General features: G+C 45.7%; 1 protein-coding gene across 2 annotated transcripts in view; it reads right to left on the bottom strand.

Annotated features, from left to right (window-relative positions):
- Positions 1-1,555: 1,555 nt before the first annotated feature.
- Positions 1,556-19,095, bottom strand: part of TMEM132A (transmembrane protein 132A) — a 30,355-nt gene continuing 12,815 nt past the window's right edge. The window contains exons 2-11 of one of the 2 annotated variants that reach the window (XM_020792428.3): positions 11,426-11,640; positions 11,105-11,323; positions 9,517-9,920; positions 8,163-8,312; positions 7,189-7,381; positions 6,957-7,100; positions 5,762-5,967; positions 5,031-5,304; positions 4,493-4,684; positions 1,556-3,643 (exon numbers count right to left, since the gene is read on the bottom strand). In XM_020792428.3, coding sequence (XP_020648087.3) covers positions 2,432-3,643; positions 4,493-4,684; positions 5,031-5,304; positions 5,762-5,967; positions 6,957-7,100; positions 7,189-7,381; positions 8,163-8,312; positions 9,517-9,920; positions 11,105-11,323; positions 11,426-11,640 — 3,209 coding nt within the window. In that variant the 3' untranslated portion in view covers positions 1,556-2,431. Of the gene's footprint in view, positions 3,644-4,492; positions 4,685-5,030; positions 5,308-5,761; positions 5,968-6,956; positions 7,101-7,188; positions 7,382-8,162; positions 8,313-9,516; positions 9,921-11,104; positions 11,324-11,425; positions 11,641-19,095 lie in introns of both variants that reach the window. The other variant, XM_020792427.3, reaches the window with a different exon arrangement.

Here is a 19,095-nt window from a genome sequence, read left to right as displayed (position 1 = left end):
GAAAAACACATTCTTCATAAAGGATGAGCCAATATCTTAAATGTAAATAGTGCAGAAGACACCCAGCATGGGCAGATCCCACCCATTACTGGAGATTTTATTTTTTAAAAAAGTCAGCAGAGCTTTAATCTATCAGAATAAATGTATCAGCTGAACTGGGTTATAGCACAGTTCGTTTCACTGGGAAGCTTTCAATATGTTGGATTGTCTCCTCTTTGTCTGTATGAATTTTTTAAATGAAAATGAAGGTTAAAGTCCCTGTAGAAACATTTCATGTTTGACAAGATGTCTGTGGAATCCTAGACATAAGTTCCATGCGGAGCCATTTTTCTGCAGATTTCTGGTAATATGAAATTTAGTTGTAAATGATGTAGGACCGGCTGGTTTGTAACATATGGGTTGATGAGCGAGAGGGGGGGAAAAGGTGCCCATGGCAGCAAAAAGGGACTCCCGTGGAGTAGACACAGGTCAAAGCTGCAGAGAAGGAGACAGCTCTTGTCACCTGGATATTTGTAGATCCTGCCAACAGGGACAGGATGATATGGTGCGATGGGGAAAGCTGCACTTGCTGAACTTCCTCCATAGAACTGCGATTCCAGCCACAAGGACTCACTGTTGGAATGTGAAGTGGCTCCTCTAGATGGCACCCAAAAGGGAGGGGGAATCAAATATCCTCCTCAGCAGGCTTTGGGAGGTACAGTAGTGGCAAAAGCACAGAATCTTTCAAGTCAGCCTCAGAGGCACATGACTGTTGATGGGCCTACATTACAAAGCAGAGCTTGATCACTGACTTTGCTGGCCAGGGGATTGGGGAGAGCTGTATTTCAAATAAAGAAAAAAAGAAAAAAACGGAATGTTTCCAATTTCTGAGGTTAAGTATATATCTTGGCCCATGCTTGCCCTAGGTTGGCACTACTGTACTAGGTAATCAAAAGCTGCATTCCTGCATGGTACTGACTTAGCGGACCCTATGGAATACCTGTAAATAAAGGTAGCAGATCTCCTTTAGTGATGATTTTTCCCCTTCCCTGCTGGGCTCCCTCAATAGGTTCAAAGTGCAATCCTCTTTTGCATCTTACCCAGAAAAGCCTGAGGTCTGAGCTGTCCTAAAAACTGCCTTATTGCTTGCCTTGCCTCTATTACTGACAAGGAAGAGAGAGTCCCAAGAACTGTACTAAATGGGAATCGTTTTACCAAGTGGTGAAATGATCACACTGAATTCTCGTCAAAGAAAAAGGAGGAACTGTCTCTTAGGTGAGGAACTGTCTCTTAGGTGCCTGGCCTTAATGTCACAGAGGGTGGCAGATACAGCGCCTCTTGGCCTTTTGGCTAAGATCAAGGGTAGTGTCACTGCAAGAATTTACTAATTGGGATTCTAACTCCTGGAATCCCTCAGCAGTATGGCCTGTGTTTATGTTGGCTGGGGAATTCTTGGGTCAACTGTAGGTCAAAAAAAAAGGGAGTTTCCCACCTCTCAGCAATGATTTAAACAGGCCCCACCCATTGCAAAGAAAATGTAAACTAGTCCCAAAGCACAACACAACGAAACGCTTGCTTGCTTCTTTTAAATTATTATTTATTTCATTTTTTAACAATGTAAGAATTAAAAATCTTCCATAAATAAAGGACTTGCTTGGCAGCCTCCCAAATACTACAGGTATAAAATGTGAGCGATCGTACAAAAACCGTTAAGGACACCAGGCACGCAGCCAGAGCAGGTGGTGGTAGTGGTGGGAAAGGACCAGGGCTCGCTGGAGCTCTCTCTCTTTCTCTTTTGCCTGGCTTTGAAGGGATGGGGGAGAGGGCAGGGTTAGAGTAAGGGAAGAGGCTCAGGGGACCACAGGAAGGAAGGAAGGAAGGACACTCGCTGTTAAAACCATCACAATGGACACAAACTGGCAATGAAAGTCAAAGCAATAAGGGAGGTCCCGGAAGAGGCCCCCTGTGTTCCCTCCCAGAGCACATCATAGTTGGCCATATATGCAGCGGCTTTCCAGTCTGCCACCTCTCACCTGCGCCCAGTGAAATCATTCTTGTAAGATAGGAAGTGGGGAGAATCCATGAGGACACATGGGTTCTACTTCCCCAGGAGGGAGCGGTCCACCTCCTCTAAGAGAGAAAGAAAGAAAAACAGGAGGGGGTCGATTCTGACCTGTAAAAATCCCTCTCCAGAATGAAAAGGGGATGGGCTTAGTAGTATGGCCAAGGAAGGAGATCTCTAACATAGAGACCAGCAGGAGTATCTCTGGCCCAGTTTCCCCCTGTAGCACAGCAGCAGCCTGAGGCTGGTTGTGTACAGCCCCTCTCTAAAAGGTAAAAAAAGGTAGAAAGACCAGCTGGATGATGACCCTAGGAGAGCACCCAAGGGAGGATCAATTGCGCTGATCCCTTATTGTTTTGCCCAGATGGGTATGGATGGGAGAGCCTGAGGTCAGGAGCTGCCCCGGATTCTCTCCATGTAGCTGCGCAGCTCATCTGGGTCACGCAGCCCCATGTCCTCGCACACCCAGCGGATGTCATCTTCGCTGGCCACCAGGATGGACTGCACAGCCGGCGCAGAGGCAGGGGGGCTGGGAGCAGAGCCCGGAGGAGTGGCGAAGGTCACAAACTCCACACGCTTCCGGCGCCCGCCCACCTCCCTGCCTTCCTTCTTCCGAGACAAAGTGGTGGTCAGGGCGGGGCTTCCGTGGGCCGTCGAGCCCAAGGCACTGCCCGAAACCAATAAGGTTTCTGTTTCAGGCCCTGGAAGTGGAGCCGGGCTCTCTTGGGCCACAGCCTCCATCTTCCCTTCTGGTCCCGTGCAGCAGCAAGAGCACTTCTCACTGGTGCGGGAAGGGTCCTGGGGCTGGTCTTTGCAGTGCGGGTGGCGCAGATCCAGCTGCCGGCTCAGCTCCTCTTGGTCAGTGCCCAGCCAGACCCAGTTGTGAGGCTGTTGGGTGGAAGAGCCTGGGCCTGACCCACTCTCGGGAAGCTCCTTGCGCTGGTAGCGAAGGACAAAGACTACACAGTTGATGAGGAAGATGAAGATGGCGAGGCAGAAAACACCCAGGAGGACGTACATACCTATCTCCAGATCGGTCACTCTTGCAGGGGCCTTCACCATCTCATCTTCCTCTTCCTCTTGCTCCTCCTCCTCTTCCAACTGTCCTACATCCTCGTAAGAGCTCCCACCAGGTCCCTCAAATTTGGTAATCGGCGGCCCCACCCCCCCTGAGCTACGTCTCCTCGACCCCTTTCCACTCTCTGTGACCGCGGCAACCGTCACTGCTTCACCTGACATGGCACCTTCTGCTCGCTGGAAGGGGGCCTCTCCGTGAAGATGGGTGTCTTGTTGCTGTGGGGTGCTCGTTGTAAGAAGGCGCTGGCCAAAGTTCACTTCCAGCCACGCAGTGCCTTGGGCAAGAGGGGCCCTGTGCTTGCCCTTGCGGCAAGAGTCCGGGGAATGCAGGCTGAGCTGCAGAAGAGGCCCTCGGCCTGGTCCCTCGGCCACGACCATGGGCTGAGCCTGCTCCTCCTCCAACCGCACAGAGACCACGTGAGAGTTCAGAGAAGAAAGCGAGAGTGCGGCATCCCGCCAGCCATACAGTTCTACAGGAGCCAAGGTATGGTCAGTGAACACCAGCCAGAGGCTCAGCACCGCTTCCTGCAGAGGAAAAAGAAAGTGGGTGTCAAGAGTTAGAAGATGCCACTTGGATAAGATGAAGAGCTGGGCAGAGTGAAGTCGGGGGGGTGGGGGGGTGGGGGATCACACAGACTTATATGTGCTTCAGGCCTTATGAGTTTGGAGCCTAGCACTGTAACTCAGAACTTGGGAAGGGAGCTACTTCTGTGGACTACAGCTCCCAGAATCCCTCACTCTGCATGGTTAATGGCCATGTTAGTTAGTGGATTCATGAAGCTAGAGTCCCAAAAGGTCTTTTTCTTTTTCTTGTCTTTTCTTGAAGCGGTGCTATAGTCAGACCTTCCAGATCCTATCAAGAGCCCCTGGGATGTGCCTTCAAGAGGTGATGAAGAGCCAGAGGTATAACCTGTCCATTACAGCAGTGGTCCCCAACCTTGGGCCTCCAGATGTTCTTGGACTACAACTTCCAAAAGCCTTCACCACCAACTCTGCTGCCCAGGATTTCTGGGAGTTGAAGTCCAAGAACATCTGGAGGCCCAAGGTTGGGGACCATTGCATTACAGCATCAGACTGGAATCAGTTCAAGCCATTCAGTGCAGCACATCCAGGTGTATGCTCCCCACCTCCCAGTCATCTTCTTTGACCACATGTTGTCCCACATGGGTTTGACTGGATTATGGCAAAATGGAAACCAGAAAACTCAGAAGTTGCCAGTTTTGATGGCAACTGTACATTTCCCATGAAGCCCAGCTTAAGTGGACTGCAGCAGGGTGAAAACTGCATCTCTGGTGTATATGTTTAGCATCTCTTTTGCTCCAAAAGGCTGACAATAAACTTATAATGCTACTAACCGCTCCAGTATCATCTCACCTGCTTCAAGGAACGCAAAGCAGAAAGTCCTTGACATGTGGCGGTGAAGATATTTGGGTGTCCCACCTCTGATGAGAGAGTCAGTGAGAGACCTGAAACCAACTGGGCCCGCAGCTCTGAGATGGAGACTTTCTCCTCAGACACCACCAGGGTCTGCTCCCCCAGGATAGAGTCAGATACGGGGGAACGCACCTGAACCAGGGAACAGACAAGACACAGTTTCGCTATAAAAAGCACATTCATAGCCCACAGAAAGTGCATAGGTCTCAGCCTCTCAAGCAACCCTTCTGCAATACGTGACTGACTACCACACTTCAGGTAAGCTTCTCACTACAGTCATGCAGAGTAACAAAGCAACTCAGCCTCACTCTTTTTTGTACAGGCTACATACCTCCATCAGAACTTAGCATGGTGGAGTAGACAAATCCCCCATTAGTCATGGAAGTTTAATGGAAGTGGGTCTAGTAAACCACTCCTTGAACATGTCACAGATGTTGAAAACCTATTAGGGTCACCAAAAGTTTGCACAACTGTGTACCTCCACAGAGGTCATGCCAGGTTCACGGCCAATGACGACACTTCCTCCTTCTAGTATGGCCACTCGCGGATCCTGGATTCTGGCATGCTTCTGCACGAGATGCGAGACATCCAGCAGCCAATCGGAGCTTGGCATGTAGGTCAGATGACGGCCACCATCTAGAGGGTGAGCCACAAAATGGGCAAGAAAACGGACACCAGCACGTTGGTACTGAAGCCGGCAGCCACGAGCTCTCCTATCAGCTTCCTCTGCACCGTCTTCAGCCTCAGTTAGACTGCTGTGTAAAGAAGAGGAGAAAACCATAGCTGTTTTCAATTCTCTTAGAGATACATTACCCATTCTAGGTACATTATCTCAGCAATTTTGTAAGTTCTGTGGCAAGTGCTACTAACTGGATGCTGAAACAGACTATGGCGTAATTATCAACTTTCTATATAAACTGTCAGGAGCTGCTCCCATCTGTATTAAATCGCCACTCAGTTTTGAATTCTTTACATTCAGAGACCATGAAGTATCTGGACTTCCACAGAGGAATCTGAATGACTCTACAAGTACCAATCTTTTTGGTAATAAAATACTCCCTAGAAATTGAAAACCCATATTGCCCCCTTCCTATTCAGATTCCTTGACTCTCCTCCTCCTTGGTGCTTAATTACAAGTGGCCAGCATTACTGGAGGTGAACACTTAGTTGACCCAATGCTGCCAACCTTGTTGGCTCTACAACACTTACCTGTCAAGGGCTGGGCCAGGTACTCTCCAGCCTCGCACCTGCTCCAAGGAAGTGTCTGTCAGCTCAATGCGCAGAGGAAGTAGCGGGGCCCAGACTGTAAACAACAGTGAAGCATGTAGCCGACGATACCAGAAATCCACCCGGACACCACGTGCCCCTCGGCTCTCTTTTCCTCCTACATAGACTGCATCACACACATCTGACACCTGAGAGAGACAGAGAGAGAGAGAGAGAGAGAGAGAATTCAAGACTACGCCAAGGGCAAGGTTCTGGAAACAGAACAAGTTTAAAAGGAGCTGTCTTAGCCCCATTTCTTAAGACAAACCTTGTCAAAGGCCCACAATGGACATTTTCTTCCCTCCCTTGTCCAACAATTCAGCCAAGAATTGTAGCTATAACTCTTATGGGGCTCTTTCCTCTTATAACCTGCTGGAATGGGTAGATCTTGGAAGGTGCCCAGAAAATTGAGAAAGAGAGTGGAGTTTTTCTGAGACGGAGAAGTGTTTGTTTTCTCCCCTGTGGCCCAACATTTCTCTCTGTCATTATAGTCCTTTTCCCCCATATAAATAGTCTGCACATTAAATGATAGGGGAAGCTGAGGAGAAAAGACAGATGATGGCAAGGCTGTGACCAGTGGTGGAAGCCAGTAGTAGGGAAGACCCAAATACTGTATATAGAATGAATTTAATCAATAGTTTGTCTAGCTGGAAATTCAAAGCAGGAAAGGAAGGGGGAAAGGCCACCGTGCAAGTACCAGTAAGAGCCAGAGAGTCTAGAAGAGCAGCACAAAACCACTCCAGGAGGGAAGAATCTACTTTTTCTGCATACAAGATGGACAAATGGAAACAGCTAAATCACACAAACAAGATGCCTGATCCTTTGAGGTTTATGGCCAGTGTCTTCTTACAAAGATAAGGCAAAGAGTGAAGAAGACTCAGTACAGGTTCTGTAGAAGGGGTGAGGAGACCAATCTAGCTTGTGGCACCTTAAAGATTAGCAACCTTTATTTAGCTTAAACTTCACAAATAAGCTGCAGCCCACAAAAGCTTGTGCCAAATAAAACTTGTTATGTGCCACAAGATTTTTTTTGTTGTTCTTAACAATTGCAAAATTAACAAGTGGCTGTGCATCTTGGTCTTGAAACTGGGGTTGCAGAAAACAAAACATTTTTGTGCGAAATTTACTGATTCCTCACCTGCAGGACCTGCTTGTTAGAAGACTCACAACCCATCTGCTCCATTACCTCTGACACCGCTCCCCCTGTCTCTACCACAACCAGCTTCACAGGCACTGAGTGAGGGATTCCTGTGAGGAGTGCAGTGTTCACAATCTCCTGTTCCTGTAGAAAGTGAAAGGACAAAACCAGCGCTACAGCCTGCTGAGAAGTTTCATGAGGGGGGAAAGACAGGAGGGCCTTTCGGGCTCACCTTCACCAGTGGAACTAGGGCCCGCACATCTCTTTCTGATACTTGGATCTCCCACACCATCTTGTCCTTCTCAGCTTCAGGATCCTGACCAGGATACTCCACCTGCCAGGTGACAGGACGTGTGGAAGCCACACCGCCTGTACTGTTCTCCACCACAAAATCAAGATACAGGAACTCTGGGGAATCTGTTGCCCTGAATGGAAATAAGAATGGCAGACATCAAACTTAACTGAAGAACTTAGAAGCAGCTGGGGCATTCAACAGAACATCCTGGTGCAATTATGCACCCACCCATTCACTGAGAGCCAGATAATACTGAAATGGCAGGACAGCTGAATAGTGTTCATCCTTTCACACAATTCTTTCCACTGAGGCTTCAGAACAAATCTGCTTATGCCATTTGGTGGCCATGATCAGAAATCAGCCATTCGGGGGCCAAATTGAGAAAACATTCCTTCCACTGGCCTTTTCTGCTCCGAAGGAGGAAAGGCATGAGACAGATGGGATGCCTGAAGGTGCTCTGAACACTTCCATGCAGCTGGACACAACCCACTCTTGTCCTGTCAGCCTTCTCTGTTGAAAAAGTGGGCAGGGGATGTTGTGCAACCTCAGCTAGAGGTGCTCAAGAGTGCTTCTAACCAGCGTCGTGCAACAGACTGCTCTCTCATTCCCTTTCCCAAATGGAGGAGACACGCGGGAGGGAACACTGCATGAAAATGTTTGGGGCATCTCTCATCATGGTCATAGAATGGGCCACTGTCCCTTCTTGGCCCTTTTCTCTCCATCAGATACTTTTTCAGTGCTGATACAGGTTTGCTCTTTCATTCAAGATGAGTAGATTTCCAAATTCCCTAGCATGTGTGGGAAGGACTGTCCTGTAAAGCAACTTCTCCAAACTTTAGGAATCTTTCCATCAGCCATCCAAGGGCAGGGTCTTCCCCTGAGATTGTGGCAGTCCAGGTGAAGTTACCTACCTCCATTCCAACCCACTGCCAATGGAACGGCGACAGGTCACTAGCGCGGTGTGGTGTTTGGCACCTTTGAACTTGTCCAGCTTTGCCGTCCAAGCCTCTGGACTAGCAAGACGGGCGGCCAGGACTTGTAGCCCTTTCTTCACCTTGATTCTGAAAGGAAAAGCACCAAAATACTTGAACACTAAATGGCATCCTGCCTTTCCACTACAAATGGCACTCAGAATAAGAGGTGCAAACAAGCAGAGGTCAGCAGAACAGGCCCAATGGTGGGCAAAAGTTCCAGGCCAAAGCTAAGCCAGGATTAGGGCATACAAAGGCATAAATGTTTTGAAACCAAGGAGACTGCATTTGATAGCTGGCACAGTGGACAGTTGAAGAGGCTGAGCTATGAATTGGGAAGGGACCTGCTTGAAAGTCACCTCTGCCATGGATTCTCTAGGTAACCGGAGGCCATTTTCTCTCAGGGTCAGTTCCACCATCTAAAGTGTGGGGAGAATGACACGGTTTTTCATTACAAGTGGGGTGGGGAACCTTTTTGCCCCAAAAGCTGAACTGGTTTCCTGGCAAGTACACCCAGGTCTGCATGCCAGGAGCAGGAAGAACCATCAACAGCTTGAAGTGTAATTGCCCACCCCTTGCAAACATACTCACATACGCATGTACTCCTGTGTTCAGTCGCCATGAGGCTGTTAAAAAGTGACCACGAGTGTTATTGAGGCCTTCAAAAAGATTCAGTAGGATGGGGAAAGGGTGGTTTTTGCAGGGGAGGGGGTCACAGGGTGGGTCAGGGACTGACAGTCACCTTGCTTGATAGTGACCCTGCAAATGCCTCCAGGCAGTTCAAAGAGGAATTTCAAAAGCCATCTGTGGAAGTATAATCTGAAGCCTCATTGCAGAACAAGAAGGGACTGGGCGGGGGGGAACAGGACTGCTGGGCAGGGGCCACAGATTGGAAAAGGGAAGACTCTGGCCTCCCTGGCAGAAGCCACCCCATGTTGACTATCCCCATGTTTTCAGAATAAAGGGAAGCAAAATAGTTGGCAAATTGTACAGGGGCCTTTCACAGGTTGCATCCAGCCCATAGGCAGGAGGTTTTCCATTCCTAGCTTCCAGTAAGACTTAAAAGTAAATAGAAAAACTGAATCATTCTGAACACCTGGAAACATGATACTATGGTTGTGCTTATTACAATTACGACAACCTCTTACAATGACGATTCACAATTGTTCGATGATGGATGCAGTGGGTTGCCCTTCAGCTTACTTCTTGGAATTCAAAATCCTTTATCACCCGTTGGAACTGACAAATTATACTGGGGATCTAGAAGTGCTACAACCTGCCTGGCACAACTCACCGGAGGGTCAGCATATCCGCGGTGAAGTTCTGCTGCAGAATAAGGGTGGCTGTAAAGAGCTGCCCCGGGCGCAGGGCCATGTCGGGAACCCGGACCATCACATTGTCATCCAGCCGTACTTCCTGGCGCCGTGGTGGGCTCATCACTCGGATATCCACAGGTCCCACATAACGCAGCTTCTCCTTGTTGCCCTCACTGCCCGGACGTGGCTTTTCTTGGATCCGCATGTGAGGGCAGTCTCCGGGTATCTTCCCAGGCAACATGGCCTCCAGGCTATAGTACAGCTCAGCTCGAAGAGGGGTGATATTCGAATCTTCTGATTTGCGCTGCCTGGTGCCCACAGGTGGAGGAGAGAACCAGTGAGCCGGAAGCTCTAGCTCTACCACACACACACCCAAGGGTGCCTGGTCAGGAATAAAAGGGAAAGGATGATACCACTTCCTCCTTTTGAGATTCACCCGCCCTGAGCTGTAAGAATCTATAAAGCAACCTGTACTGAGTCAGACCACTGTTGCATTGAACCCAGTAATCTATCTGATCAAGTGGTGGGCAAGACCAAAGACATAATAATAATAATAATAAAATAAAATTAAAACCTGTGGGACTAAAATACAATTTGATTCTACAAAGGAAGCCACAATCTTGAGTCTGCAAAAGCTGAGCAGGGCTGTTGACCACAGATGATCTTCTTTCTCATGTACTGTTGTTCTTCTGTTGTCTTGTCCCTGCTCTCCCCCCAATAGTTTTGAGGATTCTGTAGGGCTTAATTTGTTTTAGCGCCATCAACTTGAATGAGAAAACTGGAATGAAAGAATCTAAAAGATCTGGGCCTTCCTGGTTTACTGAAAGTAGTGCTACCTGAAAGAACCTGGAAACGAAAGAGGAGTCTCCTGAAAGAATCCCAAACAAAAGCTGTCAAGGAAAATTACAGGCCTGAGCAGAATGGAGTATGAGAATCCATAATGATCAGGTGTGTTGAAGCTGAGTCAGGATGACTCAGCAGAGCTGATGCAACTCAGGGATGATGCAATGTGTGATTTCATTGGTCCTGTATATGTATACATGTGTGAATTGTACAGTCAGTTGTATCTTCTTCCTGCTTGAAGATCACTTCTACATGTTATGCTACCAGACTGTTGTAAATACTGCTGTAAATACACGTTGCTGAAGGAAATGCTGCTGGACTGTGTGTGAGTTTTCTGGACTGCCTAGACTACGAATCACTCTGGTAAAACTGTGATTTGCGTTAAGAAACGCTGACAAAAGCCAAATGCACACCCCTAATGGCCATCTCCTGCTCTGTAGTGCTGGAAGCTATTACATGCTTCTTACTAAAAGGGATTTTTAAACTTAAACCATTTCGGCGACTGGTCTGCCCATTATTTCATTTTGAACCTTCCAAGGGAGTTGAAATCTTGCCTAACATTTCCGGGCAACTTGTACACCTTACCTCTTGTTTTGTGAAGAAACCCTTCCATGACCCTCGAAATCCTGGCTGAGAGCCCCCTCATAACTTACTCTGTAGGACTCAAGTGTTCGCCTCATGCGGCAGTTCAGGACCATCCTCACAGTTGTTTCTGTTACCAACCTGGAGGTGGCAGGCCCGGTGAACCACCTGGGCCTGGTGGAAGACGTGCAGGGTGATGCACGGCAAGGCCTGCTTTTCCGACATCCAGTCCTGCCCTTGGAGGTGGAAGAGGACTCTGGTGTATGGCTCATAAGGAGACACTGTGCCTTCGATGGACACAGCCCGGATGTCCCAGGCTGCAGAGCTGTCTGTGGACTGGGAGTTGTCAGATGGCACTGCCTGGAGAAGAGAGAAAGCCTGAGCTTTGGGATGACAGGAGAGGAGCTCGGCTCCATTGCTTACAGAGGGGAGGTGCCTTCCACAGCCATGTGGGTTGATTACCTGCTGGGCAGTGAAAGGCTGGTAGGCAGCTTGGATGGTGGGCTTCCCTGTGAGTCGACGGTGGAGGAAGAGGAAGGTTTCCGACCGGGAGCTGAGGGAGGCATTTCCTGGCAAGTAACGATCCGTACGCTGCAGGCGGAAACACTCTGGGCCGTTGAGCACTTTTAGTTCAGCTGGCAGGAATACCACGTCAGGAGGATCGGATTCGCAGCCCACTGTAAACAGGACAGCTAGAATCATCACCAACAAAGAAGCCTCTTCCCAACTCCACAAATGTACCTACCCACCCTTCTCCATACACCTTGTTTGCTTGCTTGCTTGATTTACATCTCTTCTCTTGCCCAAGGCTAGTGCTCAAGGCAGCTGACAGTAAGATTAAAACAGGTGCAGATAAAAACTGGGAGAAATTATGAAGTACATTTTAACCACCATAATATGAATGCATTTTTGAATCAAAAAGGAATTTAAAAATACAGCAAATAAAGAAATTAAGAGCCAATCCATTAAATATCCATTTCTCATCAATTGCTGAAAGCTCGCTTGAATAAAAGAGTCTTTGCCTGCTGGGAGAAAAATAATAGGAAGCCATCATAGCCTCTCTTAGAAGGGAGATTCACAGCCTGGGAGCACCATAAAGAAGACCCTCTCTCACATCTCTACCAAACGTGCCTTTAAAAATGGGAGGAGGTAGAGTAAAAGGAATGAATATCTGAGCACTACCAGAGTGTTTCATCTTGTCCAGACTAGGACTTTAAGCTATCCATTCTGGTCACAGCCTTTGGAAAATGTGTTCAAGATGCCAAATTCACAGGACCACAGGAGGGTTATGCCACAACAGGATACCCCTTTTAACATCACAAACATAGCTTAATCTGGGTATCTGACTGGTCTTGTGATTTTTGTATTTTTTGCAATCATCATAATCTCATCCCTCTTCAGGAACACAACATTCAGCTTTTGATAGAGCAGACAAACTGAGCTCAGATTGGTGAGTAACTGTGTGAAAAGCAAAACCAAACCATTTAAGGTGGCCTGTGTGCCACTCCAATGGCAGATTTCCCCATTTATCTGTTTTGTCTATAGTGTGAATTATTTGTAAATTGTTTAATGCAGAGTCTCCAAACTTACATTTAAGATGAATAACTGCAATATATGAATGCATATGTTACTGAGCAGCTGTATGATACTCTAGATCGCAGGGCATCACGCGACTGCTCAGTTACAGAAAATTTTAGCATGTTATTATGATCATTTGTTTGAAAAACAACTTTCCAGGCCTTACATCTTCGGGCAGTGGTTCTCAACCTCAGGTAATCCAGGTGTTCTTTGACTGCAACTCCCAGAAACCCCAGCCAGCACAGCTGGTGGTGAAGGCCTCTGGGAACTGCAGTCCAAGAAGCCCTAGGTTATTCAAAGCTGGCAGCCACTGTCTTAGGGTATATCTGATAGTCTGAAATATTTAGCATATTTCCATGTCTATTTAAATCTTGACTTATAATTGATGTTGCTGTATCCTGGAATGTTGCTGTGTTTGATCAGATACATTTTTCTGATGTTTGGGTAAGCTGTTTGACCATGGTTTCAGCATGGAAAAATGGCACATACATAAAGTGGATGACAGGGAGGTTAGGGGCAACATCACTCTTATGAAGAAAGAGAGAAAAACAACTGAAAATGAACAGTCACCTTCTGAAGCCTCATAAATAATGACAAGGAACAGTTCCTGCCTAAATAACTGGCTACACCACATTCAAATTCACATACTGTATTGAGCAGTGTCACCAAATAAATAATGAAGCTGGTTTGCATCAGCTCCGTGGCAGGCTGTAGAATGTGACAACCGGATATAGTGGAAGGGTGCAGGACAGAAAATCTGCAGAACTTTCCTGACCATGCTTGGCTCTTAGATAAGAAATTCAAGGCACTTCCAAATTAGGCTTTTATTTAGCAACTTTGATTTCTTCTTCCATGAAGAAAGTTCTTTGTTTTTGGGGTCCTTATACTATCAGGATCATTTGCGTTCCTGTTTAAATTTCTCACATGAGCTTGAGCTGAGGCTTCAGATGCCATTGTTGCCTTCTACTTTGTAATTCTCGTGGTTCCCCCCGCCCACTTCATTTATCTTGTTCCTTACCAAAGAAAATCCATTAAGGACAGAAGTGTGAAGAAAATCTATCACCCTTCACTTTATATTGAACAGTTGAGAGATGTTAACTGGGCTACTGGTTCACAACCTTGGCTAGGGGATTAGACTATGGAATTGTACATGCAACAGATATATGTGTATGTGAATGCACATGCACCTATGTATACATGAAAGAAAGCCCATAGCTGGATTGGGGTGCTTGAATTCAGCATTCCTTGAGAACTTTAATTCAGATGCTCTGGAAGTTCTTGACTTGAACAAACCTAAGAAAATCCACAAAACAAATCTACTAGCCTTTCGTACAGTGTTGGCATGAAAGAACACGGTGTCCAACCATCAATACTGTGTGTCAGCAATCTAGAAACAATGCCTCCTAGCTTTAGGAAGCAAAGTAATTAGCTTTACTAATACATGACAGATAAACAAAGTCAAGCAAGCACGCAACTCAATGTAGCTTTGTCTCAAAATGTTATTCTCACCCAAACGTACACTAGTCCATTCCAACGTCTGGCAATCCTTTCCAAGATTTTCTAGGTACAGAGTCCTTGGAAGTGGTTCACCATTCCCATATTTTGGAGGCACTCTGGACTGTGTAGCTTGCCCAAGGCCAGAAAGGCTGGCTCTTTTCCTGAACTCCTGACCACCCAGTGCTCCAACTCACTGAGCTATCCAGTCAATTTTGTATATAAATGGAAAGGATTGAGATGCTGGTCTCAAATATGCCCCATCCTCATTTCCACCTGCCACATAGCTGGGAGAAAGAAAAAACAAGGTTTCCATTTTGTCACTCATGTCATATCACTACATGGAGACCCAGAATTGCAACAAGGAGGAATTAACTAGCATTCAACTTTGTTGTCCTTGCTTGTTAAACCAGAGGTCACAGTTGGCTTGACAGCAATGGATTGGAACTTATGTATTAAGTCAAAATTCTTTATCCTTGGTTTTATCTCATCTTATTAGAGGAAAAAAATCTTAATTAATATTATTCATACTTGCTGGTCATAGTTTTGTTAGTTGTTGTCCAGAAAACAGAAAATACACTCATTCCATGCCAATGTAATTTCTTAGCAACTGACAGAGGAGAGAGTGGGAAACATGCAGCTCTACAGATATTCCTGGGCTACAATTTCTTTCTTTTTTAAAATTTCTTTTTATTGTTATTACAGTAGTGCCTCGACTTACAAATGTCCTGACATATGAACATTTTGAGTTATGACCAGCTCCGGCCGCAAAATTTTGCTTCAACTTGCGGCTGGAGCTTCCAGTTACAAACAGAAAAAGGCAGGGGGAAAGGTGGGAAATTCAAATTGCTAACCATTGGTGGCGAAGAGCCTGCTTCTTTGCAGCTCTTTCGCCCCAGCAGTAAGAGAGTGTGTGATCCGAGGAGGCTCGGGACTGCCTGGTAAGGTGCTGCTTTCTGCTTTTTAAAAACTGTTCTGGGTGGGTTTTGCAGCATGGTTTTGGGTGGGGGGTGATTATGTTTCTGTGCTGTGATGTCTCTTGGTTTTTTTTCCATTTGTTGAGTCCCCCCCCCCAATTTCTGATGGGTCTTGGGGGTTTGTTGGCTTTTTGTTTTTTCCCCATTTCTGATGGGTCTTGGGGTGTTTGCTTGCTTTTTGCTTTGCTTTTTTTGTTTTTGTTTTTTGCATTTCCGATGGGTCTTGGGGGGTCTGCTTGCTTTCTGATTTGCTTTTTTAAATTTCTGGTGGGTCTTGCATGGTTTGCTTGCTTTTCTTTCTTCCCCCCCCCCGCCCAGAACAGATTACAGTGGTGCCTCACTAGACAGTTACCCTGCATGACAGTTTTTTCGCTAGACATTGACTTTTTGCAATCGCTATAGCGATTCGCAAAACAGTGATTCCTATGGGGGAATTTCGCTGGACAATGTTTGGTCCCTGCTTCACAAACCGATTTTTGCTAGACCACGATTTTGACAGCTCCCTCCATGCTCGCAAAACAGATGTTTTCAGGACCTAAGCTTCGCAAGACAGCGATTTAAACAGCTGATCAGTGGTTCGCAAAGTGGCTTTCCTATGGCTGATTTTTGCTAGACAACGGCGATTCTTCCCCATTAGAACGCATTAAACAGGTTTCAAAGCATTCCAATGGGGAAATGCTTTTCGCTAGACAATGATTTCGCTAAACAGCTATTTCAGTGGAACGGATTATCATTGTCTAGCAAGGCACCACTGTAGTCAATTAGTCACGTTTCTGATGGGTCGTGCAGTGGTTTTTTCCCCCTCATGATTTTTTCTTCGGCCGGAACAGATTAATTGCATTTCAATGCATTCCTATGGGAAATGGTGCTTCAACTTACGATTTGCGCATTGAACCATCATTTCTTTGACTTGTTTGTCCTCCATTTTCCTATATAAAAGTAATTTATATATTTCCCTAATTAATTTATCATCTGATGTTAACATTATTTGGTCAAGCATTGTCTGTTCATTATAAAAATCATACATTTTAAATCCCTTTCATAGCTAGATTGTATTTGCATTATGGACCACCACGATGTGTCTAATCCATGGTCTATAAGGTCTGTTTCAGTTCTAATCTCCCATCCATGTCTAACATATCTGTACAGGTCAAAAAAATTTCAAAATTCAGAAGATTAGGATGAACAAATACTTCTATAGGTAAAACCCATCCTGGTATTTTTGTGTAAATTTTTGTTTTTATTTTTCCCATATTATATACAATGAGTATTTTATATAGTGGTTTTGGAAATGCCTGTGGGTTTTAGCTTCCTGATACCATAAAAAGGCATGCCAACTCAACTGTAAATCATGCACCTCTAAATACAAAAGTATTTTGTTTTTCATACTAATCCATTATTTCAGACACATTAGGATAGATAATTGGCAATATAAAGTTAGGTCCCGTAAACCGAAGCCTCCTTTTTCCTTGGATTCTTATAACATTTTCAATTTGATTCTGGCTTTCTTCCCTTGCCAAATTAATTTTAAAATCACCTTGTTTAGATCATCAAAGTATTTCTTCTCTATTTTCACTGGCACTGTTTGAAATAGAAAGAGTACTTTTGGCAGGATATCCATTTTGATTGTTGGGCTACAATTTATATGATTTTGTTTAGTCATTAAGTCGTGTCCGACTCTTCATGGACCAGAGCACGCCAGGCCCTCCTGTCTTCCACTGCCTCCCAGATTTGGGTCAAAGTCATGTTGGTTGCTTCGATGACACTGTCCAACCATCTCGTCCTCTGTCGTCCCCTTCTTCTCTTGCCTTCACACTTTCCCAACATCAGGGTCTTTTCCAAGGAGTCTTCTCTTCTCATAAGATGGACAAAGTATTGGAGCCTCAGCTTCAGGATCTGTCCTTCCAGTAAGCACTCAGGATTGATTTCCTTCAGAATGGATAGGTTTGTTCTCCTTGCAGTCCAGGGGACTCTCAGGAGTCTCTTCCAGCATCACAATTTAAAAGCATCAATTCTTTGGTGGTCAGCCTTCTTTATGGTCCAGCTCTCACTTCCATACATTGCTACTGGAAAAATCATAGCTTTAACTATGCGGACCTTTTCAGCAAGGTGATGTCTCTGCTTTTTAAGATGCTGTCGAGGTTTGTCATTGCTTTCCTCCCGAGAAGCAGGTGTCTTTTAATTTAATGGCTGCTGTCACCATCTGCAGTGATCATGGAGCCCAATAAAATAAAATCTGTCACTGCCTCCATATCTTCCCCTTCTATTTGCCAGGAGTTGATGAGGCCAGTGGCCATGATTTTAGGGGTTTTTTTTATGTTGAGCTTCAGACCATTTTTGTCTCTCTCCTCTTTCACTCTCATTAAGATGTGCTTTAATTCCTCCTCACTTTCTGCCATAAAAGTGGTATCACATGCATATCGGAGGTTGTTGATATTTTTTCTGGCAATCTTAATTCTGGTTTGGGATTCCTCCAGTCCAGCCTTTTGCATGATGTATTCTGCATGTAAGTTAAATAAGCAGGGGACAATATACAGCCTTGTTGTACTCCTTTCCCAATTTTGAACCAATTACCGTATTTTTCGCACCATAAGACGCACTTTTTTCCCACAAAACAGGGGGGTGGAAAGTCTGTGCGTCTTATGGAGCGAAGAAAACAGATTATATTTTCCTTTTTTCTTCTCCTAAAAAATTGGTGCGTCTTATGGAAAGGTGCGTCTTATGGAGGTTCTAACTGTTGCTTCCTGTCCCACATAGAGATTTCTCAGGAGATAGATAAGGTGGTCAGGTATTCCCATTTTTCTAAGGACTTGCCATAGTTTGCTGTGGTCCACACAGTCAAAGGCTTCTGCATAATCAATGAAGCAGAAGTAGATGTTTTTCTGGAACTCTCTAGCTTTCTCCATAATCCAGTGCATGTTAGCAATTTGGTCTCTAGTTCCTCTGCCCCTTCGAAATCCAGCTTGAACTTCTGGGAGTTCTCGGTCCACATACTGCTGAAGCCTACCTTGTAGGATTTTGAGCATAACCTTGCTAGTGTTCGAAATGAATGCAATTGTATGGTAGTTGGAGCATTCTTTGGCACTGCCCTTCTTTGGGATTGGGATGTACAGTGGGGTCTTGACTTGAGAACTTAATCCGTATTGGAAGGCGGTTCTCAAGTCAAAAAGTCTGTAGGTCAAGTCTCCATTGACCTACAGTGCATTGAAAACCGATTAATCCCATAACAGGCCGTTTTTGTTCCATTTTGGTTTTTTTCTGGTCTGTAAGTCAATTCTCAGGTTGCAAGTCAAACCTAAGTCTGTAACTCAAAAAGTCTGTAAGTCAAGGGTCCACTGTAGACTGATCTTTTCCAATCCTCTGGCCACTGCTGAGTTTTCCAAATTTGTTGGCATATTGAGTGTAGCACCTTAACAACGTCATATTTTAAGATTTTAAATAGTTCAACTGGAATGCCACAATTTCTATAGTCCATCCCAATTAGTTATGTGGCCTAGGGCTGATGGGAGTTGTAGTCCAATAACATTTGAAAGGCCACACATTCCCCACTGCTGATTTAGAATATTTTAAATCACAATTCCTGCTTTCCACATTAGGCTAAGGAATCAGGCAAAGTGAAATGGAATGCTGGTTCACTCTTCCTCTGAGCCATGCGGCTCATCAGTCTTTTTTTTCTCCTTGTGCGCATAATGTTAAACCAGAGGCAAAGAAGAATTTTGGTCCAAGAGCAGTGACACAGTGAAGCCAGGGTTCGCAGGGCTAACGCAGGAGGACTTTTTTTGACTAGCACGAATGATGATGTGGCCTGCCAGTACCCTCAGATTTCCCTCTTCCTTCTGAGCTTAGCTGCAATTTTCACAGTAAAAGGGAGGGGAGACATCTCCCAGCAACCAGGTAGCATTGCGAACTATCCTTGCTGTGATGCACATTATTTATTTTTGGTTTGGTCTTGAATAGATGATTGAGACCCATATGGTTTACAAAAGACCAGCTTCTGGAGGAGATGAGTGCACTGTTTCTTGAGGTAAATCAACATACAGTAGTTGTCTGCGCTTTTGGACTTCGTTTGGTGGTGAGGCTACA

The sequence above is a fragment of the Pogona vitticeps genome, chromosome 1 (genome assembly GCF_051106095.1).
Source record: "Pogona vitticeps strain Pit_001003342236 chromosome 1, PviZW2.1, whole genome shotgun sequence".
Taxonomy (NCBI): Eukaryota; Metazoa; Chordata; class Lepidosauria; order Squamata; family Agamidae; genus Pogona; species Pogona vitticeps.
The sequence above is the reverse complement of the archived record's forward strand: the minus strand, read 5'-3'. Positions and strand labels throughout refer to the sequence as shown.